Source organism: Anthonomus grandis, chromosome 2 (genome assembly GCF_022605725.1).
Source record: "Anthonomus grandis grandis chromosome 2, icAntGran1.3, whole genome shotgun sequence".
Classification (NCBI taxonomy): Eukaryota; Metazoa; Arthropoda; class Insecta; order Coleoptera; family Curculionidae; genus Anthonomus; species Anthonomus grandis.
This window is the reverse complement of record NC_065547.1, coordinates 34,730,505-34,756,483: the sequence shown is the minus strand read 5'-3', so window position 1 is coordinate 34,756,483 and position 25,979 is coordinate 34,730,505. Positions and strand designations below refer to the sequence as shown.

Sequence of the window (25,979 nt, the reverse complement as noted above, 5' to 3'; positions counted from 1 at the left end):
CTTCTGCTATGCTAGACCAACTTCAAATAGTAGTATCTTAGCAACTATAGTAGTTTCCATAGGGGTTGCCTGGTCCCTCTTCTCTTTCTCTTGGCTGCCGGCCAAGAGAAAGAGAAGAGGGACCAGGCAACCCCTATGGAAACAGAGGGATTGCCGGGAACCTCTTCTTCCTAAAATCGCTCTCCGCAATGGGTGCGAGGCTGATACAAATTAACCTCCACCACTGCAAAGCAGCCACTGCGGCCTTACAAAAATGCATAGCCGACAACAATATTCAGATAGCCCTGATTCAGGAACCTTATACCTATAGGGGCCAGATAAGGGGACTAGGAAACCTCAACGGGAGACTAGTGTCAGACCCAAAAGAGGGACCTAACCTAAGAAGCTGTATCTTTATAAGAAAAGATATAGAGGCCACACCGCTGTGGGAGTTTTGTGACAGGGACACAGCGGCGGTCAAAGTACAAATCAAAACAGCGGAGAGGAGCTACGATACAATAATAGTATCAGCATACTTTCCGCACGATCAACAAGGGGAACCACCTCCGACAACAGTTCGGAGGTTGATAGACCATCAAAGATTGGAAAACCTTATAATAGGCTGTGACGCCAATGCTCACCACACTATCTGGGGAAGCACTGGAACAAACAAACGGGGCGAATCATTATTAAATTACTGTGCTGCCTCCGGTCTAAATATACTTAATGTGGGGGAGGAACCGACCTTCGTCAACATACTCCGCAGAGAAGTAATTGATCTAACCATTGGCAAGGGACGCATCTGCGACCTCGTTAAAAAATGGCATGTATCTGACGAACCAAGTTTGTCGGATCACAGGTACATAAGATTCGATCTAGAATCTATGGATACAAATCCGGAGACCTACAGGAACGCCAGGAAAACGGACTGGGACCTCTTCAATGAGATACTAGGACGCGAACTGGAAAACTGTCCAACGGAGGCAAAAGACAATGTAGAGCTCGAAGTGCTGACAGAGTCAGTCACTGAGGCTATTAAAATTGCTTTTGAAAACTCATGTCCACTAAGCAAACCGCGTCAAGCAGGGAACACCCCATGGTGGAACCAAGAATTGGGCGAGCTAAGGAAGACAGTAAGAAAGCTTTTTAACAGAGCCAAAAGAACTGGCGAGTGGAATCTATACAGACAACACTTAACCAGGTACAATGATGCTATAAAAAGAGCAAAGAAAGAAGGGTGGAGGAAGCTATGCCGGGACCTAACAGAGACACCAGCATATGCTAGACTCCACAAGGCAATATCCAAAGGGCCACGACAAACCCTAGGCTCTTGTCTAAAACCCGATGGAGAATATACGACAACCGAGGAAGAAACGCTTGGCTTAATGCTGAACACGCACTTTCCGGGATCGAAAATTCTCCACCAACCAGAACATACCCAGGACCCAACTCCTATCATTCCGAACAGGGGCAAAAGGGAACACTGGGAACTAGCGAAAAAGGTAGTAACCTACGAGAAGGTTAAATGGGCGATAAATTCCTTCAAACCATTTAAATCTCCCGGAATGGATGGCATAATGCCAGTCATGCTACAGCGGGGTAGCGAACTGCTGCTGCCTGCACTATGTAAAATAATGCGGGCAAGTCTAGCCACGGCGCATATACCAGAGAGCTGGAGGGAAGCAAAAGTAGTATTTCTACCAAAAACGGGACGCGACTCCTATGCGAAACCTAAATCCTTCCGACCAATCTGCCTTACATCATTCCTCCTAAAAACAGAGGAAAAGCTTATAGAAAGGCATATCAGGGACAATGTATTACGGGTCAACCCTCTACATCGACACCAGTATGCCTACCAAACAGGTAAATCTTGTGAATCAGCGATTCACGAGATAACCCAGAGGGTCGAACAATCTCTGAACAACAAAGAGATCGCCCTAGGAGCTTTCTTAGATATTGAGGGAGCATTCGACAATACGTCATATGACTCAATCAACCGTGCGATAGCAGCACGAGGAATACATCCCATGATTGGCGGCTGGATAACCCAAATGCTAAATCATAGGAAAGTAGCAGCAAATCTCAACAGCACAACGGTTAAGGCCAAAGTGTGCAGGGGAACACCGCAAGGGGGCGTACTGTCACCGCTGCTGTGGAACCTTGTATCGGACAGCTTGCTGATACGACTGGAGAGGCAGCTTATCCTTGCTATAGGATATGCTGACGATATAGTCATCCTTACACGAGGGGGTAGTCAGGCTTATGTATTCGAAAAAATGCAAAGAGCCCTGACTACTGTCGAGCACTGGTGTGAGGAAGAACAACTAAGGGTAAACCCCACAAAAACTACTCTGGTTTCCTTTACCAAAAGAAGGAAACTAGAGCCCATTAGAAACATAAAATTTTATGGAGAAAATCTGCGACTTGAAGACGAGGTCAAATATCTAGGTATAACCCTGGATAAAAAACTCAGCTTCAAGAAACATGTAATCCAAGCTACAAATAATGCCACGAAAACTCTTATGTACTGCAAGAGAATGTTCGGTAGATCATGGGGACTGTCACCAAAAATGGTACATTGGATGTACACGACAATGGTTAGACCCATCATTACATACGCAGCACCTATATGGTGGCATGCGGCAGAAAAGAGGACTGTAATACAGATACTCAACAAAACACAACGAATAGCATGTCTGGGCATAACAGGAGCGATGTCAACAACGCCGACTGCTGCCCTAGAGAACCTGATAGGACTAAGCCCGCTACACTTAGTGGTACGGGCTGAAGCTATAACGGGGGCGAAAAGACTGCTGTCAAATGGCGCAACAATCCTATCGAAAGATGGGCACAATGCCCTATTTGACAAAATACAGGACCTTGGGCGCCTGGCCCTAAGAACAGACAGAACCAAGGTCACATACCTAGACAAACCTTTTATCATCAAAGAAAAAAGGGGACCACTGGACGCAGAAGCGAACAGGCTCAGGCAAAGAGGTTACTCAGTATGGCACACGGCAACCAAACGATCCAAGATCGGGGTAGCTGTGGGCATGGTGGAGGACGAACAACAGGGCAGACAACTTATGCTAAACCTGGGCCTCGAAACAACAAATTTACAGGCAAGCATAATAGGAATTCAAACCTGTGTCCAACTGATGAGAGAAGGGCTGCCAAGAGGCAAAACCTTCGCAATTTTCACAGGAGACCAGGCTGCGACACTTGCACTACAACAGTTCGAGACTAAGTCAAGGACTGTGCAAAGCTGCTGGGAGGATCTCAGGAACCTCGCCGAAGCGCAAAATAGGCCAGAGATAATCCTAGCAGAGAATATGGGCAACAATAAGGCTGCAAGAAGGGCTAACCAACTTGCAACCCAGGGAGCCAGCAACAGCCTGGTAGGCCCTGAACCAACATGTTATGTCAGCGATAAGACCTGGAAGAGGGAAATCGGCAACTGGCCAACAAACCAGAACAAATTCTACTGGGAGCAGCTGCCAAAGATGGAACAATCCAAACAACTTATAGGCAGCCCACCCTTCAAGAAGGGTGAGAACATACTGGGCCTCTCCAGACAACAACTGCGAAAGGTCGCAGGGCTACTTACAGGCCATGCACCCAGCAGGAAACACCTGCATACGCTAGGGAAATCAGTTACCTCGCTATGTAGGGGATGCAATGAGGAGGACGAAACAACTCTTCACATACTGTGCTTCTGTGAAGCATTTAATCAAACCAGGGCAACATTCCTGGGGGAAGAGAAACCCGCACCAGAGGGTATAAGAAATCTACCACTGGGCACAATCCTGGACTTCCTTGAAGCTACAGAATTGAACCTATGGGACTAAACATATGGGACACAATAGGACTGCTTCTTAGCAGACCGCAGTGTAGGGAGCCACAAGGCACCACCCAGCGGTGGAGTTTTAGTGGGTATAGGACGAGACAGACTCGACACTGAGTCCCACACTACTGGGGGCGGCGCCGCGTAACCAGTGTTCATAAAGAATTTCTCCACCGACCCAAAAAAAAAAAAAAAAAAAAAAAAAAAAAAAAAAAAAAAAATCTTAGCAACTATTGAGATTAGGATATATTTTTCTTATTCAGAATTATGGATACCATAACATATCAAAGTATCTACCATTACTCCTGAAACACCCTGTATAGTAGACATTTGGATAATCTTAGTATCATTGAGATTTTCCTCTTAAACCTAGAAAGTGTTGTAAAGAACTGATCCTTTAGAAATTTATTATTTAATGAAAGTCCTGTAAATATGCTAAATCATTGAGTAATTCCGGCTAAAATTGCAAAAATATCCATAGAAAGAACATAGTGAGAATGTTACGACGTAGTAAATATCATGAAAAACAACGTCAATAGAAGAATTAGCAACTACTTTTTGTTAGTCTTCCTACTGTGAATATAAAAATGAATCCTAGAGCACAAAGTTAATGGATTAAAAGAAATGTGTGCTCTATAGAAAATTCATAGTTTGGTAAAGGCGGTAGGCTATTTTTTTTCCTTCATAACTCAATGGTTTGAATTAAATTTGATTTTAAATAAAAGTTCTTTTTCACAAGATACATTTTGAAATTTGTCAGAAATCAACAATTTTTGAATCACGCAGTTTTTGGTGAGGGCAAACTTAATTTGAAAATTTTAAATTTTTAGTATTTGATTGCTTAAAAATTGTCAAATTTAATTAGCTTTTATATTTTGAACGAAGACGCAGGGTGAATGTTTTCTTCCTTATGTCATTTTAAGGAAAAAGTTTTTAGTGTTAAATTTTTTTTAGAATTTTAACTAGAGTATTAAACTTAAAACTAGAGTATACCAATGCAAGCTATAACTTAAATAAATTTGCGTGATCAGTTAAAAACGGTTAATTTGCGAATCAATCTCTTTTATGGCAAAGGCGCGTGCAATCAATTAATCGCTTCTTTGAATATTTCATTTTTTTATTGGTTTTGTGAATGCGTTAGGAATTTTTTTAACTCCTTTATTATTCTAGGAATATTGTGAGGTTTCTTAGAAAACGATAAAAAAATAATACAAAATCTTCAGTTTAAATCTTGCAATTTGTGAAAAACCGACCAATTTTTAATCAGGTTTTTACCTTTAGGTGAAGGCGTCAGGAATATGCTTAGTTCTTTCGCTCTAAATTGTGAAATCTATTACCATTTTAGACCATTTTACATTTTTTAGATAAAGATTCTTTTTTTACGCTTTGGTGAAGAAAAAAGCTCTCTTATTATAGCAACTACCTTATTATAGCAGTTTTGGTGATTCTGGAAATTTTTTAACGACTTTTTCTTTCAACGTCTTTACCAAAGTATAAAAAGAAAAAGAATTAAATATTGTCATTTTCTACTTTAAATAAATTAAACATCTGTTGGCTTGTTTGAAGGCTGAAACATCTTAAATATAACATCTGAAACATCTTATATATAAATATATAGAAAACATAATAAAATAATAGTAACTATGTAGAAGGAAAAGTTACTTTCTTCTACATATGTATTACCAAAAATTAGGGGAAAATTATTTTTTTCAGGCGCTTTTGCCAGAAAACATAATTTGACATCGATCTGAGAAACTGAAAAAAAAAGTATTTGTCAAAAATAATACATAAGTTTAGAATTTTTTTTTTACGTTTTCAAGAAAATTCTCAAATATTGTCAATGTCGAACTTCATAAAATCATATCAAGTGACTTAACTTCTATCAAAGCATGATGCGACTCTAATCTTCTCTGCCTTAACATCTCCAAAACTAAATGTTTGTCCTATAAAAATAATTTGCAATCTTTTGAACTGGATAACGCAACCATTGACGAAGCCGACTCAGTGAAATTTTTGGGGCTTACTGTTGACAAGTCGTTAAAATGGGACATGCACATTAACCCTTTAAGAAGAAAATTAAGCTCCGCTAGTTTTGCGCTAAGATCAATTTCCAAGGAGCTTAGCCTCTCAACCTCTATAACGGATTTTCCCCTTTATTTTTCCCTCTTTGAATCACACCTTCGTTACGCCCTTTCTTTTTGGGGTGTGTGTAGTGTCACTCAATTTGACAAAATTTTCAGACTTCAAAAGAGAGCTTTGCGTTATACACTTAGACTTAATTATAGAGCTCATTGCCTGGATTTCTTTAAAAAATTTAATATCACAACTTTGCCGTCACTACTTATATATGAGTCCGTTTGTCTAATTCACAAGCACGTTTCATCAAATTCAGATAGGCCATCCCATAATTATCATCTCACAAAACGCGGAGTATGATTTATATCTGCCTACTCCACATTCAGAATTGGTAAAAAACTCTATATTGTACAAAGCAAAAAAAATGTACAATCATTTGCCATTGAACATCAAGTCCATCACATCTTTTCCTACTTTCCGTAAGGCATTAAAATCATTCCTACTGGAGAGAGCCTTTTACTCGGTAAACGATTTTTTTTAAATTTTAACTTAATTTTAACTTCACACACACAGACTGATTTATTGTTTTTATATGTACTGTTATATATGTTTCCCTTTTTTTTTCTTTTTTTGACATTGTATGAATGCAATTGTTTATTTTTTAATTTTTAATTGTGTTTTATTTATTTATTCATACTTTTGACCACATACAATTATTGATTTGTATACGTTTGTATATTTGTTTTACTAGTTTTATTTTATTTTTCTGTGTTTTGTTTGTTTTTATGTTTACTTTAGTTATCAGCTTTGTCTACAAATTGTAAAATTTTTTGACAATAAAGCGATTGATTGATAAGAAAAATTCAAGTTACAGTTTACGCTGTATTATAAAATATCGCACAAAAAATAAAGGGATAAAGAGAAGATTTTGATGTTTATCAGCCAAAATACAATTTGAAGTCGACGACTTTCGTAGGGGTACTTGAAGGTTACAATTATTATAGTAATATGGCAAACCCCATTTGAAAATAAAATATTTTTCCCAGAAAAACATCTAAAGTCATTTTCGAGCCCTAAATTCTTTTCCAAACAATATTAAGTACTCAAAGAACCATCAGGAATCGAAAAATCTAAAATCCAAAGAAAATTGAGTTTAATTTTCTCTAATTTTTAGTGAATGCGCTAGAAAGGATGTTTAATTAGAAAAAGTCTTGCTTTCTGAAATATAAGCTTCATTTTATGTTTTGGTGAATGCACCAGGATATGTTTTTTTTTTGTAAATACTTATAAATTAAACAAAAATTATATTTGCTTGGTTTTAGTGAGTCTTTGATATTCGAAAGAAGACAAAAAGCCAAAGTGAAAACGTGCAAACCCCCCCTGCAAATTGTTTGGCACAATTTTGTGTGCAGCAACCCGGAAATCCGAGAGAACATTTTGCTTTACGAACCGCTCCAACTGGAGAGCTTGCACGCGATGCTTAAGGAGCTCGGGTTTATGTTCCATATACAGGTACCTACTTTTATTTATTTTTAAATTTTCTCATTTCTTCACCGAGTAATTTTTAGGATTTGTTGACTTTTTTGGATAAGAAGTGCATTACAGTTCGAGTGGCCCAGGGCCAAGGGAAGAGGCATCGGTAGCGCATGTTTATTTATATTTGTAGTTTAATAAAAATTTGTTATATTTTACTTATTTTATAATTAATAAAGAAAAATATTCTGGAAAAATCCTTGAATATCCAGCAGTCATAAAAGGTATTTTTAAAATTGTGAGTAAAAACTACCAATGTTTTCACCTATAAGCGAACCCCTGCTCATCTAATTGGAAAATGTGTAATAAACACAGTTATATTTCAATATTCGAAAACTATTCTTAGAACTTGCTCGTAATATTATGATGGTTTATGAGAAATGATCCAGTTAGAAAATTCAGATAACTCGGAGCACAGATATGTTTTGGTTTATAACTTCAAATCCAGTCGTCTAATTAGAAAATGTGTAACAAACCATGTTGTGGCTTGAAATATTTCCTATTAAAGACCATTCTTAGGATTTCCTTGTAATTATAATAGTTTTCGTGGAAAGTTTAGATAATTGGAATATATTTTGGTCAATAATTTAAAGCCCGCTCGTCATATGGGAAAATGTATAAAATCGCGTTTGTGGCCTGGCAATTGATTTTGCAAAAATCTAGTTCTATATTTTTATTAAAGTTATTTGGCATTAAAGATCTTTTTATGTGGGTTATAATGACGAAATTTTAACTTGCTGTTTTCAGATTCTGTGATATCACAGCTTGTCAAAATTTTTAAAAAAATTTATGTTTTTATTTACTAATTTAATACCTGTAAGAGTAAGCCGTTTCGAGCTAGGGTAATAAAGGATACTCAAAAAGACCTTTCAAATGAATTATTAGTTCAACATTTTTAAAAGGCCCAGTCTACTGCAAAAAGGATAGAAAACTGAACTTTTTATTTTCAATAAAAGACTAAATACGAAGAGTGTCGGATACTTCAAACAAATTAAATTGTTCTAGTATTTATATTTAATTTATTTCTAATCAATTAGGTGTTATAAATGCCCTCGTCCAACTTCCATACAAAAATAGAGACACTGTTCGAAATGCTCGCGCACATTATGTCAATTTCAGGTGTAAATGGTAAATCTTCATTGGACTATAAAAAACATAAATTTTGGATTTTAAATGACCCTACGAAAAAAGTCAAGGGGTGACAAATCAGGAGATCTGGCAGGCCATTCAGTTGGACCTCCGTCCAATCCATCTTCCACGAAAACTTTGATCAAAAAATTGCGTTACAGGAAACGCATAATGCAGGGGTGCTCCATTTTACTGACAAATTAAATTTTCTGGCTGATGGTGCTCATTTTTCTCAATGGCAGTATAACTAAAGCTGGCTCAATAGTTGCTTGCAGTAACTCAAGGTATATAAAATTTAAAAAAATTATTTATGTATCTATGTTTTTTAAAAGTACGCAATAAAAAATTAGGGTTACTATTTAAAAAAAAATATATTTTATTTTTGGCATATACTGTATAAATTTGTTTTCGACGAAAAAGAGCACAACTAAAAATACGAGTCCACGAGCCGAAGGATTGAAAGAAAGAAAGTGTGCTATATTACGTAAGAATAATCTTCTGTACAAGCATCCTACAAGCTAAAAAAACAAAAATCCAATTTCAAAAATTGACAAAACAATGAACAAAATTAAACACAAGAAGACAAAACTTTTTGAACATACTTGAATTAAAGATAACTAAATAAAACAATCAATTACTAAATAAAGGTAAACTTGTTGACAAAACTAGAGAAGAAAAAAAAAACTTTCCAACATGTCCAAGGTTAAAACCTATCATTAAAAAAGTCATCCAGGTTATAATATGCTTTCGCCAATAAAAGCGTTTTTAGTTCTCTTTTAAATTTCTTCACATCCGATATATGTCTAACACATAGAGGAACATGATTGAACATGTAAATTAATGAGTTTTTGGTAAGGGAAGACGTAGGAATATGTAGGGGAACATCATTTACACGACGAGTCAAATGGCCAGTGTCAGAGGGTAGTTTGGGAATTTTGTGAATAAGAGCAGCTGTTTCTAAGATAAAGAGTAAAAAAAGAGTTAGGATTTTTTCAGAAATGAAGAGGGGTTTGCAAGAATCTCTTAACTTAGCAGAACACAGGTATCTAACTGCTTTTTTTTGAATAACAAAGATAATGTTAAGTAGCCCCTTATTGGTTAAACCCCAAAAAGGCAAGCCATACCGAATATGAGATTCAATAAGTGAAAAGTACACTGAACGTGCAACCACCAGCTCTTGTTTAGCCATTCTTACTGCAAAACATCCAGAAGATAATTTCCCAGCTAAATGTAAAATATGATCTTCAAACTGAAGGCGACCATCAATGGTAATTCCTAGGGACTTGCAGCACTCTTTATTCTGCAAGAGGGAATTTTCGTCAAACATCAGACCCTGAACATCGCACTTAAACCCCATAATAGACGTCTTTCTTACATTAAACACGAGCCTGTTGGAAGCACACCACTCTGATAAAATCTGAAGGTCTTCAAGGATACAAGTCTTAATATAATCAGAATTTTTATGGCTCCATAGTATGGTGGTATCATCAGCAAACTGAACCACCTTGCCCTGCAGTTTCAATGAACTCAAGTCATCCACATACAGTAAAAGTAACAGTGGTCCCAATACTGAACTCTGGGGAACGCCGCATTTTAGGGATCTAGAAGCAGACAAACGCCTAGACACTGTAACCTTCTGAGTACGATTTGATAGATAGGACTCAAGCCATCGCAACGTTACGCCCCTAAAACCATATTTATCGAGCTTAGATAACAGTATTCCATGATCCACACAGTTAAATGCTTTGGATAGATCACAAAACACTGCCGTCGATGACTCTCCAGAATTTAAGGACACATAGACGCTCTCCAAAAAGCTAAAAAATTTTATTTTGATTTTATTTGATTCATTTCAGAAAAAAAGTATAGAAGTACTGAATTTAAGTTACATCAGACTTACACTGTATAACAAAAGATTATTCGATATACTTCCAAAAAAAATTCGAAAAAACTGAATTAAAGCTTTGAAAAAACTTTAAAGGTAGTTATCTTAATTAAAGTCAAAAAAGTGCCAAAGAAACAAAATAAATCATAAACTCGAAAAAGTTCAATCGTTAATTGACGCCGAAAAATCCGTCGCGCCTCTCGTTGCGCGCTCCCTTTTGTATTTCCATCCCTTTTCCAGCGCGAGGATCGATACAAACCGGAACACGCATATCCATGACATAAGTAGAAGTAAGTAGAAATCATCAGTGAACTTTTCTCGTTTAAATAATAGAAAATAGGATAATTCTAGGATAAAATGGCGGGGCAGACAATAAACGACCGCTTGTTGGCGGCCAAACACAGTTTGGCGGGACAGGGCCTCGCCAAATCCGTCTGTAAGGCGACCACCGAGGAGATGCTCGGCCCCAAAAAGAAGCACCTCGACTACCTGGTGCACTGCACGAACGAGCCGAACGTTTCCATCCCCCAAATGGCGAATTTACTTATGGAAAGATCTCAGAACACCAGCTGGGTGGTGGTTTTCAAGTCGCTGATCACCACCCACCACGTTATGTGCTACGGGAACGAGAGGTTCACCCAATATTTGGCTTCGAGCAACGTTTCCTTTCAACTGTCCAATTTCGTGGATAAGACGGGGGTGCAGAGTGCAGTCGGGGCGAGAACCGGATACGATATGTCACCATTTATAAGGAGGTATTTATGGAAAAAAATTACACTTTTTAAGTTTGTATTTTCTATTGAGACGTATGTTTCTTATCGATAGCGCAAAAGTTTCTTATGTAAGTGTTTTAAACTTTTTTTTAATAAAAAATATGTAAAAAAATTTATTTTAAACATTTTTGGGTAAAACTTAATTAAGTTAATTTTTGACAAATACTTTATGAGATAGGTAATTAATTTTTTGCACATGCCCCCGTCAGGTGACGTCGTTCTTTACATCGTAACTACAACTTTAACAAACTTTAGTCTAAGCGTTCTGAGTTAATAATAATTTTTTTAGATAACTTAATTATGAGCATTTCAATGTAAAATTTGGACAAGTAGTTTCTAATATTTTGTTGGGGTATATCGCTTGGAAGTTATCAAGCTTTTACATCTTAATTACAACTTTTGTCATCGCTGTTTCAGAGAATTATAGTTTTCAAAGTCAAAAATAAAATATATAAACAATTGAATTCTAGGCATTTTGAGATACAATTTTGATTGAACAAGTACTTTCTGAAATAATTAATATTTTATGGGGAATGTCGCCTGGAAATTATCAATTTCTGACATCTTAAATACCACTTTTATCATCGCTGTTTCCCAAAATTATCATTTAGACATTCCTAGTGAAAACAAACTTATAAACAATTTAATTTTGAGTATTCTGATGTAAAATTTGTTAATTTTAAACAAAAGTTTTTGAAACAATTAATATTTTATGAGGACATGTCCCGTGGAAGTAATCAATCTTTTAAATTTTAATTATAAGTTTTGTCATCGCTGTTCTCAAAAATTAAGCAATCTGACTCAATAATAAAGTTTGAAGACAATTTCATTTTGAGCATTTTTAGATAAAATTTGCCAATTTTGCACAAGTACCTTCGAAAATAATTAATTTGATGCGGCATGTCGCCTGGAAGCAATGTTTTACATCGTAATTTTAATTTTGTCGTGGCTATGTCACAAACCGTTGGTTCTTAAACCACCGGTAGTGTCGCACTGCGATCTCGGTTACCTACTGTATTCGGTTACTACTGTTACTTACTGTGCTCTACTCTGTTACCATCCTATTGGGCCGCCGGAAGTTCAGTATTTTTCCCAGGGGTGCAGTTCTTAACTCCTCTGGTGAAGTCTTGCCTTCGGCGCAGGACTCATTAAATGCCTCACAGAAGCAAAATTTGTTTGGAGATTTCCGGCTTTGGGAGTTGTTTCCACTAGTTTCTATGCTGAAGTACCAACCAGTATCTCCTATCTCTTTTCCAGGTTTTATCGCTGACAAACAAAAAAACAAATTGATTCTAAGTCTATGAGTCTATTACTGGATCCCTCCATTACAAGTTGGATTGCCCTTCTTGCAACGCCTATCTCTGTTTTGACCCAGTCTGAAACCGACCTTAAGTGTTTGTTACTGCATGGTCTCCTGTAAAGATTGCGAAGGTTCGGTCCCTTGCCGCTGCTTACTGTACTGAATAGCTGCCTTGCCTACGCCGGGTAATTTCTGTGTCTTTTTTTCTTCTTAATTAGAAAGGATCTATCTGGCTGTGTGACCTTGGCTTTGTCCGTTTTTAGTGTCATATGCTCAAGGTCATTTATCTTGTCGAATAGGTCATAATGTCCAACTTTTGTTAGGAGCGTTGCGCCATTCGAGATTAGCCTTCTTGCTTCTGATATTGCTTCAGCCAGTACTCCCAGACGTAGCGTGAGTTGAATTTAAATTAAATTTAGCATTAAGGGCTACCCCAAATAATCATGTTTACGTTTTGGACGTAATCAGGCTGACAAAAATATGATAACTAAACCGTTTAGCAAAGCTTTTCTAGGGCCGCATTTGTTGTCGTTGACATCGTTCCTGATATACCCAGCATGTTCTTTATGTTTTGTTACGTATCTGAATAACAGTCCTCATTTCTGCCACATACGTCACCATACTGGTGTCATATCATACACCATACAGCTTATGATTTTTGGTGAGAGTTGCCGTGATCTGCCAAACATTCTGTTACAGTACATAAACGTTTTCGTAGCACTGTTTGTATTATTTATTACGTGCTTCTTATAGCTGAGTTTTTTATCTAGGGTCTCCCCAAGATATTTAACCTCATCTCCAAGTCATATTGGTATCCACGAAAGTCCAAGTCCTAAGGCTCTTATGAACTTTATCAAGGCAACTAGGGTGGTTTTTGCGGGGTTTTAAGGATAGTTGTTCTTCCATGCACTACTGCGCGACAACGGTCAGGGCTCTTTGCATTTTTTCGATTACATGAGCCTGATTGTCCCCCCGTGCTAGTAGAACGATGTCGTCTTCGTATTATACAGCGAAGATATGCTATTTCTCCAATCGTGTTAGCAGGCTCTCCAATATAAAGTTTGTCGTCAGTGGTGAGACGATTTCCTCTGCAGTGTTCTCCTGCACACCTTGGCTCTTATGTGGTGCTATTGAGCCTGTCACCTGTCTATGGTTTAGTATTTGATTGATCCAACCGCCTGTCATAGGATGTACATCTCGTGGCTATGGCATGGTTATTTGAGTCTTATAACGTTTTGTCTAATGCTCCTTTATCGTCTAAGAAGGCTCTTAGAATGATTTGTTTGTTATTCAAAGATCCTCAGGATTATCTCATGGATCACTGATTCACAAGAGCTACCTATTTGGTAGGAATATTGGTGTCGATGTAGAGGCCATGAGAGCCTGTAGTACATCGTCCCTGAAAAACTTTTCTATAATATTTTCCTCTGTTTTCAGGAGGAATGATGTAAGGCAGATTGGTCGGAAGGATTTGGGTTTTGCTGCGAGTCACGTCCCACTTTATTTGGCAGGAATACTTACCTTTGTTATCCTCCCTCCCAAGTATGTGTGCCGTGGCTAGTCTGACCCGTATTATTTTGCCTAATGCGGGTAGCAGCAGTTGTTTGCCTTGCTGTAGCAAGATTGAAGATTGGTACCATATTGCCCATTAAACTTTCTCGTAGGTTACAACCTTTTTTGCCAATTCTCCTTTTTGCTCGTGTTTGGAATAACAACAGCCGGATATTGGGCCTGTGGAAAAACCTCGCGTTTCCTCTTCAGTTACCATATACTCTCCATTGGAATTTGTGAAGGATCTTTTCTCATTGTTGTCTCAGAAAATTATAGTCGAAGCGTTTTGACTTAATAATATAGTATTATTAAGTCAAAACGCTTCGACTATAATACTACATTAATACTATATTAATAATAAAGTTTGCAGACAATTAACAGTTTTTAACAACTTAATCTGCAATCTGATCGTTGCTGGCTCAGAAAATAACTGTTTAAGCAGTCTGAGTCATGAATAAAGTTTACAAAAATTTATTTCTGAGCATTTTAAGATCAACTTGGTCAATGTGGGCCAAGCTGTTTTTGAAACAATCAATATTTTACCCAGGCATCTTAGGATGCAATATTTTTATAAAACTTTCAATGTTTTTTCCAGATATGCGAAGTACCTAAACGAGAAAGCCCTCTCGTACCGGGCGATCGCGTTCGACTTTTGTAAAGTAAAACGGGGCAAAGAAGAGGGCACGTTACGCACCATGGACGCCGAAAATTTAATAAAGACGCTCCCGATCTTGCAAAACCAGTTGGATGCCCTGCTCGAGTTCGACTGCACCGCCAACGATTTGACCAACGGAGTGATCAACATGTGTTTCATGCTGCTCTTCCGCGACCTAATCCGGTTGTTCGCTTGTTATAACGACGGCATCATCAATTTGCTGGAAAAGTACTTCGAACTGAATAAGAAGCAGTGCAGGGAGGCGCTGGATCTCTATAAAAAGTTTCTCATCCGCATGGATCGGGTGGGGGAGTTTCTCAAAGTAGCGGAGAACATTGGGATTGATAAGGGAGATATTCCGGACTTGACCAGGGCTCCCAATAGTCTATTGGATGCCTTGGAGCAGCATTTGGCTTCGTTGGAGGGAAATACTCCTACGACGGCTGGAAATCAGAAGAATCTAAAATCTGGTAATAGGTTTCATGTTCTGCTCAAATTAACAAATTCACTATAATTTTTATAGTTCCGTTTCTAACCGGAAATGTTAAATCTATGAAGGCACTAATTTGTGTCGGTGTAATTCCTGGTATACAAGTATGTTAATAATTTTCTATTTATTTTAGGTGTATCTGCGCTATCAAACACCAGTTCGGCCTTCGGGTCGGCCATGAATGACCCCTCGACCCAACCGGAAGCAGATTTTAATCAGTTTAGTTTAAGTAACGAGGCGCAAGCGGGCACGAATCCGTTTTTGAGCGAGGAACCGGAAGTGGACTTTTTCGGCGGATTGGATTCGATTAGTAATGCCGCGCCTGCTTTTAATGGTTCCGCGGTAACTGCACATCAGGGTAGCGCCATCGATGATCTTCTTTCTCTTGGTGGTAAGTACTTTTTTTTGAAGAAGCATTTATCTAGGATTTTTCATTGTTAAACTGCTTTTGTCAAATCTATCGATATCTCTACTTTTTTGAATGTTTTGTTCCAACTAATCCAAAGCTAAAATTAGTTTTTTTTTCTTAAAAATCAAAATAAACACATCGATTCAGATACTTTTTTCCATCTATACCCTATTTCTTTTTCCGTAGTAACAGATTATCTCATTAATTATGGTAAAATTCGGGTTCATTAATATGATGATATAAAAGTGCGCTCCCAAAGAATATGCCATTTTTTTTCTAGTATTTTTCTCTAATTTATAAACAAGATTAGATCATGCCGTAAACGCCTTAAAAGAATTTTGTTTTTGTGGATAAACGGTACATATTTCGTGCATATGCATTACATTATATTAAAAATAAAAGTAAATATCAATTTTTTTTATAAACAATGTAGTTTTTTACATATAGTTATACAAAGTGTTAAACCACCAGGCGGGACATCCCATGTAATTTTTAATAGGGTCAAATATTGGCTCTCCTAATTATTTTAGAGACATAATGTATTACAGTAATTTAAAGAGCACTAAAATCTGCAACCAACAAGAAAACTTTTAATTTTGTAGGTTTCCTCATTTAGAAGTTATTGGTGAAAATGTTGTCTTTTTTGTCTCCCCGTAGTTACAGATTACACTCAAGGTGAGAACGTTAATGAAGGGTGAACTGCCAAGAACAGTTGTCATAATAAAATTGAAGAAGTTTTGTGTATATTATTATATGTACTCGCCTTTACTGAGGAAACTCCCATAAGTCATTATAACACTAAACGTCCATTGACTGCTGCGCCCTCTGAATATCGGGGATTAGTATCAGCCTGAAGTGAAGGTGGCTTTGTGACGCTATCATAACGGGTAATTTAAAATTTGATTAAGGCGCTCAATTTGAATTTCGCTCTACTATACCGTGCGCTTAAAATTAGTGGGAAATGTGTGGTTCTTTCGGAAATTCTAGTAACTGGATAGAAAAAAGTGCTAAATTGGGATCTTTTTTGTCTCCATATTAAATAAAGACTTCGATTTATCACTTTTTTTATTTGCGTACTATGATTTCTTCAAAATTGCTGTTCTCTCAGGTTCGGCATCGGATTTAAAGTTTTGACATTGAGGCTGTCAAAAAGTTATAGAGAAACATGATGAATTATGCTGCTTATTGAGCTTCCTTGACTGGGTAATTTATTTTGGACTCGAATATCTAGAAATAAAAAGCATATTTTAAAGTATTAATTTTGTTAAATCATTCAAAAAATTAAAATCCTACCCCATTTTGCCATATTGACGATCTAGGATCCTATTGTTTTACTAAACACCTGGGTCCAGTTTTTAACTTTTAAATCCAACAGAATGCTGTTCTCGGCTGCTCCTCCAGGTGAAAAGTGGTCATTTCTCTATAATCGTGGTTTGAAAAAATATTTTTTTAAATGGAATGTCCTATACATATTGGACTCAAAGAAATAAAAAGATTTTATTTTAATTATTTCAAATATATCTAAATATTAAATATAAGAGACACATTACTAAGTTAAGTATAATTTTTTCTTACTTCGATAAATCTAAATTATTAATTAAAGAGCTTAGTTTAATCCAAGCAGTTTACCATTAAATGAACCTTAAGTTTACACATCTGGTGGGGTCATTTGTTACAAAGACCTTTCTAACTTACCTTGTATTAAGACTGAGAGGTTAACTGAAGGTATGCCATCTGGTTTAAGGACCCTACCTGAATAGGGCATGAATAAATCAGGATAAAAATAATTTTTACATAGATACAGTTTTAAATAGAAATATTTATTATTTCTGAGATTTTCGTGGTTTCAAAGCTTAGGAATCTGAACCCAAGTATTAAACATATTAGGTTTGTTAAAAAAAAACAGGAAATCAGTACTTTGCTAGCCATAGATTTGACAAAACAGCTTCTTTTTCTCAGAATCGAATTCTTACTTCTATCGCTTACGTTTGAACTTGCTATTTTCACAAAAAAAAGTTTGTTGCAATAACTACTTATGCAAATGCAATGTCGGCAATGTCTATATTCTACGGAGTTTTTACTGTCTATTTCTCAGTTCTTTTACAACAATATAATTCACCGCTTTTTAAAAAAATATCCTTTGTCGCACGTGTTAACACACATGAAAACTAATCACAGCCGCCACCCAGGACACTAAACTCAACACCTGGAAATATTTTTTGCAAAATATGCGAACAGATTTGTAAGAATTGTTTTTTCGCAAAATTTGATTCATGACAGTTAGTTTTTCGGCAGGATCAAAGAGAAAGCCTCTGTAAGCTAGAGAACTATCAAAAATGGTCGCATTTTATAAGACATATCTGATACTTGACACTCCGTGTAGTGTCGAGGAGGTAATTTCGCTCTCTTACCGCCATCTATATGTCGAGCAGTAGAAACTTTTTCAGTGCTGCGTAAATCGGCTTAAGACGATTTTCAGCGTGGAATGGTTCTTAGTTGGTATTTGCCAATGCGTTTCTACGATACTGATTTTAACCAAAATAGGGGAAAACGTGACGTCTCGGATCAGCTGTTTGGCGTTTGGTATTTACCAATTATTACCCGGTTTTGGATTTGGGTTAAACTTCCGATTATACAGTCCAGAAGAAGGCTATGCTTAGATTGTTAAAAATTGATTGACAATTGCGATATGATGTGCGCCCTTTATAAATTAAGAAAAATAAATACTAAATAGTTTTAAATTATCAAGGAGAACAAGTAGTAAAACGCTACTTAGCAAAAAAAAATTAAATTAAAGGAAAGAAGAAAATATAAAATTAATTCCGGCAATAAGGTGTTTATGGCTTCACCCATGCAAATTTACATGACCATTATACATAATTAATTAATTTATTATATCCAATAAAAGCATTTTTATTCAAGAGAAAAGAATGGCTAAGGCTCTGGAAAATCAACAAATGTGACTTAATTTGTTAATCAAACAGAAAAGAAAAAACATAAATTCCTTAATTCCTAATAACCAATTCATTTTAGCGACTGTTTCTTTAAATCAGCATTTTTAAGTGGTGGGGAACAATCCGTCAAAGTTGTCAACCAAAAGAGTAACCGCGGTTCTTTCCAATTCAACACTGAAAATGAGCTTCAGCTTTCAACTTGAAAGTTTCAAATCCCTCAACCTATTGAAGCTGACAAGTGACAGAATGTAGATTAGACCAGCTAGTATAGACATTACCAGGGCTGGGATTCTAAAATCACGACTCGATCTCGATACGATCACGACGAGAAGGGTGATTCTCATTATTTCTTTAAAATAAAAAAATATCGTTTAAAACCACCCATAGAGAAATAATAATTAAATGCATGGAAAGTTACAAAAATTTGTTGTGTTCATCCACTTTTGGTTTTAATATGGCAACATGGGTGCAATCAATAGCACTTATAACACCAAGAAAATTGGATCTCTTCATAAATCGTAATTTATTAAGTTGTCTGTTGGTAGTTTTGCAGTAGTTCCGCTAGTTCCAAAATTAAAATCTTGTGCAATGCTTCTTTGGTAACAATTTGTGGCATAAAATTTTAACATATTAAAACTGCTAATTCAATGTTAACTCTACGTCCTCTGCGTCTATTATTGACAGGAGGTTGTGGAAAATAGTCGAATTAGATTTATTAGTTGTTGGGTTTAAGAGAGCTTCTTAACCAAATGGAAACCTGATCAGTGCTGCCAGATGTGACGTATGAAATTATCGAGCGACGTTGTCAAAATTATCGGATTATCTCGAAAAATATGTTACAATCCGGAACTTATTTTTCTAAGAGAGTGTATTGAGGAATGGAAATAAAAAAATTGCGTCAATAGTAAAAAATAGCTAGTATTAAACAAAACCCCAACAAATATAAACTTAACCTATATATTTTGATATTATGTATGAAATTTAAACTAGAAATTAGGTACAAGAAAAAATTTTTAACACAAAAGTCATTATTCAAATGAAATATTAATATCTTCTTCATCATCCTTCTTATATATTATATTTGATATCATAGACTTTGTCATTTTTTGAGTAACATCAAAATTATAGCATTCACCATTAGCTCGCTGTGATGATAAAAGTAGTGCATTTATAGTTTTAGTGCACAAACTATTACGCGTATCAGTTTTAATGAGATTTACCTTTGAAAAAACCCGTTCACAATCTACATTGGAATGGAGTAAAATAAGGATATCCAAAACAAATGCGCCTAAATCTGCATATGGTTTGGAGTCTAAAAGATCTTTCTTTATAGATATTTTATACCAACATTTGTCAATGTTATTTTCATTTTTAATATCCTCATCAAACTCATTTAGGCACTGACAATATAGTCTCCACTGGTCATCAATTTTTTGTCGGTATTTTGAGGATCTATAATTCTAGGTAGTAAGTTTATTACCCCTATAAGAGACTGAGGTCTTGGCTTCCAATAATTCTTATCAAATATAGCTAAGTTAGATAACATACTATCATTGAAATTAAACCTTTTTTTTATCTCCATAGCAGATACTATTAAAAATTGACGACATCGGATGAGGAAGTCATCTTGTTGCTGATTTAGTTTATTAATATTTTCCATTACCTTAATACCAAGATATACTTGGTTTAACTCTATAAAATATTTATCGTAAGATGGATCTATGTTTTGCAATTATGTTTGATGGACATAATTGTGTTTTAAAAAGGTCAACAAAAAGAAATTTAAAAGTTTCGCACATTTTAATATAAACTGTTGTTATAACTACTTGTTCATTTTGAAAATAAGTGTTTAATTCGACAAATTTTGGAAGAATCCATTGGAGAAGATAAAAAAAAAAGTTTGGTTTCACTGTCACCTAACCTATTGGCTATGGTTTCGAATGCTAGTAATCTATGTCCAATCCACTGCTGGATAAAATATAACTGTAATGGATCCCACTGCTCAATAATTCTGTTAACTACCATGAGCAGTGAAAGCCACCTAGTCTGCGAAGGCCGCAAAATTTTGTGAGGCTCACCTTGACAAAATTCTTGGAATTCTAAAAGCTGAGCTTGCCTTTTGCTACTCTGTTTAAAAAAACTAAAAATATTCCTAGCTAAGTCTTCACAGTGCCGTGGAAGAACTTTACATGCTTCACTGGCGCATAAATGGAGAAAATGACATATACATTTTTGAATAACTATTCCAGGGAAGTTAAGTTCTAATCGAGTAACCACAGAATTTTTTGACCCAAACATTGTGTTGCAGCCGTCCGAACCAAAGCCTATGATATTTTCTAAGGGTAACCCGGATGATGTAAATACAGCAATTAGGTTGTTGTATATTACCTCAGCCATAGCACCAGTATTTGCTTCATCAGCATTTTTGCCAGAAAAACATTGCACTAAACTAAAAAATCTAGTTACAACTTTTTGACATTTTGAAGAAAAGTACCGCACGCAAACACACATATTTTTTACGCTGCTTATATCTATAGATTCGTCTATTAAAAAACTAAACCTTTTATGCCTTCTCAAGCTTCTTTTAGCTCTTCTACAAGCTCCTCAAAACAACATTTCCCAAAAACGTTCTTAATAATGCCGGTACATTTGGTTCTTCCCATTTGCATGTCTTTGGCGATTCTGGAGTCAGGAAACATATTTTTCATAAGGGGCACTAAATGATCTGACAGTTTCATAGATAAGTTATGCTCCGAAATAAAAGCGGCTACTTTGATCTCTGCTTGGGAAACTTGATCTTGAGCCTCATTCTTTTTAAAAAATGAAGAATCGATTTTAGGTTGATTTGATGCCAGTCCCTTTATAAGCCGTGATTTTTAATGACTGTAATATCAGCTTGGAAATCAGTGTTACATGCAATGCACCTTGCCCGTAGAGGATTATCTAAAACACAATAAATACCAATTACCAAATAAATCAAAGAGTCTTCCACAGTCCCACCAATTATTAATTACATAATTTATGTAATATTAAGCCACCGAATTTATTTATTTATTTTATTTATTCTGTTTCTTGTTATTTTGATAAATTTATCTAAAGAAAATAAAAAATCTATATATAAAAGTCAGTTACGATTATTTTTCTAAGCAAAAATATTCGTTTAGGTATACCTCTAACGACGCCGAATCTATTAAATTTAATCAAGCTAAGGCTAAATTAACACCGCCAAATTATGACAGAATTAGATAAAGCGTATTAGGATATTCCCGAAAAACCAATTGTTTTATTTAAGATTAACACCCTGCATCACGTAAACAAACCGCCGTTGCGGACACATGTTTATCTAAACTTGTATTAAAATAACCTTAAGATTCATCTGTCAAATTTATTGTACCTAATATACTAAGTTAACAGCCTGCATAATGGAAATATAACACTTACCTTTAACAGGTTTTAACGACGCCTTAAAAAGATTTTCCCATTCTATCCTGTATTGCTGAGGTCTAGTTTACCGTCTTTGCATGTTTTTAAAACGTTTCCTATTGATGTTTGCTGCAGATTCCGAGTCCAAATCAGAAGAATATTTTGACGTAGTTGCAGCGTTCATTTTACACGTTTCAATTATAATATTACCAATAATTACATAGTGAAAAAGTAATAGCTCTCGACCGTAGGCTGTATGTATGATTTCATTTTTATTTGACGTTCTGTTCGGTGATTCCCACAACTCGTTACCGGCGGAGCCCACGCCGAGCGCCGTTTAAAGATTTGGATTTGATTGATTTGGTCTTGAACTTGCACCAGAGAGCGCTATCGGTTTGGAGTTCGGATAAATAATAATTAATAAATAATTGAAAAATAGCTAGTAGGGAGGAAATATAATGGGTAGATGCCTAGATGGTATACATATACATTTTGCCAATAATATAACTCACGTTATGGTAAAATCCTAAACTCTCTTGGTAGTTTATTAAGTTTGAAATGTATTTTAACGTTTTGAATTATTTTCTTGTGAAATTATGTTACAATTCGATAATTATGTTACATCTGACAACACTGAACCTGATAGTCGATGAAACAAATACGTCTAAACAAAGATGCTGACACATTATGCACGTATTAAATAAGGAAGAAGATAAATCGTCTGGTGCATGCGATACAATCCGCAAAACACTCACTATTAAACATTTTATTTAGAATTAGTCATATCGAGTAAAAAGAGAGTGTCGAATCGTAATTTTAGAATCCCAGTACCAGAAGTATTTTGGTTAATCTTAAAAAACTTGTGGCCTCCAGCGTGCGAGATCTCTTTTTCGGCTACTTTTCCAATGGTACTAATCCAATGGTAAAATTAGAATTTTGATGCACTTTCTCAAAATAATAATTTTTTCTTAAAAATTTGAATTAACCCACATGGTACTAGTTTTCAGCTTTCAAAAAATTTTTTCAAAAAATCCAATGGCAAAATCAGAATTTTGATATCTTCGGCTATTCTCCAAAATCGAGCAACTTAAAAAAACCTACGATTTTCATTACAGGTAACCCCTTTGCAGACATGTCGGTCCCGGCCGCCGCCCCAACATCAAACGGCACCATCCCCGACTTCTTCAACATGAACCAACAACCGCAGGCGGTCCCTTCCAATCAGCAACAGCAGTTTTGGTGCGGCACCGACACCTTTGGAGTGGCCCAGCAAACGGAAATCCAGCAACCGCAACAACAGCCGTTCGGGTTCTTCAATAGCGCCGCCGCCCCGCAACAACAAATGCCGCCCCAATACAACGCGATGGCCGCTCCCGTTCCGGAACCAACTAAACCGCCAGCGAAGATCATCACCGATGACCTGGAGTCCAGTTTACATTCGCTGGTCGAGAATTTAACGATGGATTCGGGCGGAAGCAGTAAATGGAGCTCTCCCAAGAACCAACCGAAACCAGCGACAGTGGCAGCACCACAAGCAGCACCTGCTTGGGTACAACCTGGATCTGATCAGTATCGGCCAATGATGTCAATGGGGCAACAGCCGCCCAGCCAAGACCCCAGCGCTCCCTTCGATCCTTTTGGGGCCCTGTAAATTTATGTATATTTAGGAATTGTAAATTGAATATTCTAGTCAGGAGGTGGTGGTATAATGGAGAGAATTTTTATTTTTTAGCTTCGGAACGCGGTTCGCAGATAGAAGAAGATGTTAATAAGTCAATCATTGTTATTGCCAAATATTAGCGAAAGTTGTGTATTTATATTATTATATTTTCTTGAGCGATTACGGTATGATAATTGTTGTATTTTGTTTGTGTTTCTTTAATCAATTAAAGAATTACTGAATACATTCGTTTTATTTGTGATTTAATAACATTTAATCATAACTTTTTATCGAATATCTTTGAGCTGAGCTTTATTTGTTTATTTATATAATGCAGCAAATGCTCTACAGGCTAAGTCCCAATTACCGAGCAATGAGCAATTACCATGTTTATAGGCAACTGTTAATGTTGATTAGCGAAATACGAATTAAGATAAAACGCATGTGTAAACACCCGTAAATGGTTTTAGCGATCCCAATTCGCATTATTTTAAAACGTTCTAGATTTTTATGTGTATGATCTCGCTGTAATGGGCAATAAGGTCACAGAACACAAATATAGAGAAATGCGCGTTGCCTAATAAACAGACAGAAATTCTGTGGACAGCTATATTGACGTTGTTGACAAGGACAGGGGCGACCATCTTGGGTGGCATATGGCGGGAAATTTAAGCATGATTTATTGGGCGATATTTAAATTTAAAGTAATTTGCCGAATTACAGAAGTTGATGTGTTAACTGATGAGTGATGAGAGATATATTTAAATAGAATTTTATTTTAAAATTAACAATACTCTTATCAGTTTGTGTTTCAATGTGGATGTTTTATTAAAAACAATTTTAATAAAATACCCACATTTTATTAGAATTTTACCGTACCCATTTTTAATTAAAAAAAAGTTTTCTTTTTAATTTAAGTTGGAAAAAAATAAATATTGCTTATCAGACATCCCTCATCACTTTATTCAAGAATTAACACATCAACTAAAATACTATTTGATTGAAATTTAATTCTCAAGATATTGTTTATTTGGGACATTTAAGATTTTTAGTTATAGATACTTACCAAGAATTATAAATTGGCACGATAGGTATGGGAGCAAATTTCAAATTAAAAAAAAGCTAAATTGTCTTTTAAATATTTTATTTTAAGATGAATTAAAATAAATTTAACAAAGGGTTTTAAAATGCATAAAAATAGTTACAATAAGGAGAGTAAGGTTCCGTGTATACGGAAGAAGATCCAAATTCGCATTAATTTTCAGTGCTGCCAACTAACAAAATTTTGAAAACCGAGACAGGGAGAAAAATGTTCACTTTGATTTTGAATTTAAAGGATTATATTCTTTTACCAGATACATATATTTTTACTCAATCTCCTCAACTTAAGTAATTTATCAATAAATTATTTAGGTTGGCAATAAAAAGCTGGTTAACGTCAACGTTAAAACCTTTTGTGTACAACCTTAGAACATAGAAAGGCCTTTCAATGTTCTAAGATATACCGTCAAATGGGGTTAAGTGAATCAAAATAAGTGGTTTTTTCGTTTTTCTGCCAAAGTATTAAATTAAAAAATATGTAAAAAATATTGTAGATTCTGGTAAACGTCTTAAAAGATTTTGTTAAAACTTGTAAGCATTTAAGCAAGTCCTCCATTTTTTTTGATAAAGTCTGATTCACTTTACCCTCTGGTTTGGGGTAAAGTGAATCATGTATTAGAAGTGCTGTAAAATTCACTTTAAACATAATGTGGGTAAAATGAATCAACAAAAAATAAAAAAAGAAGATTTAAACGGAAAAAAACACTTACAAAAAACAAATTCTTTATTCTAAAGGTAACAAAAGTAAGATTAAATAACAAAGTCTTATTCTATAACACATTCTATCACAGAATATTAAGGCTTTATAAAAACAACAAACTTAGGAACATTTCGTTAAACAAAAATGGCACTCTTGGTAAAAAAAACTTAAGTCTACATACAAAACATAGGAAAATTAACAAAAAAGAAATTACTCCAACTTTTTAAATTCGTCGTTGTCTAAGTTAAAAACAAATTTACCCCTCTTGAAAGACGCAGTTTTCTAATAATTTGGTCTTGGCTTACTAGGCAAAGGTCCTGTATTTCTGGATAAACAAAATACCCCTTTTCCGAGTTTCCCTTTTTTCTCATGGCATTTATAGTAAATTCTTTTTTCTTTGAACAATTCTCGATTTTGCCAACAAACAATCGATCTCGTTTCTCGGTTGGAAACTTTGCAATAATAAACTCCCCAATCATTGGCTCCATGGATAAGTCTGTGTCGATCATGTAAGTATC

General features: G+C 35.7%; 2 protein-coding genes across 4 annotated transcripts in view; both read left to right on the top strand.

Moving 5' to 3' along the window:
• LOC126750167 (structure-specific endonuclease subunit SLX4) overlaps window positions 1–7,629 on the top strand; it is a 33,009-nt gene extending 25,380 nt beyond the window's left edge. For both annotated transcript variants that reach the window (XM_050459689.1, XM_050459690.1), the window contains 2 exons: window positions 7,222–7,411; window positions 7,468–7,629. In XM_050459689.1, the coding sequence (XP_050315646.1) occupies window positions 7,222–7,411; window positions 7,468–7,542 (265 nt within the window). In that variant the 3' untranslated portion in view covers window positions 7,543–7,629. The remainder of the gene's footprint in view (window positions 1–7,221; window positions 7,412–7,467) is intronic.
• Window positions 7,630–10,687: 3,058 nt separating this feature from the next.
• Window positions 10,688–23,904, top strand: LOC126750182 (phosphatidylinositol-binding clathrin assembly protein LAP-like). 2 transcript variants are annotated; one of them, XM_050459713.1, is made up of 5 exons: window positions 10,688–10,735; window positions 10,786–11,200; window positions 14,665–15,194; window positions 15,348–15,605; window positions 23,116–23,904. In XM_050459713.1, the coding sequence occupies exons 2-5, from the start codon at window positions 10,803–10,805 to the stop codon at window positions 23,649–23,651; spliced, it is 1,722 nt and encodes a 573-aa protein (XP_050315670.1). In that variant the 5' UTR covers window positions 10,688–10,735; window positions 10,786–10,802; the 3' UTR covers window positions 23,652–23,904. The 2 variants fall into 2 exon arrangements, with proteins under 2 accessions (XP_050315670.1, XP_050315671.1); XM_050459714.1 differs by having other exon boundaries at window positions 10,696–10,735; window positions 10,797–11,200.
• Window positions 23,905–25,979: the final 2,075 nt, after the last annotated feature.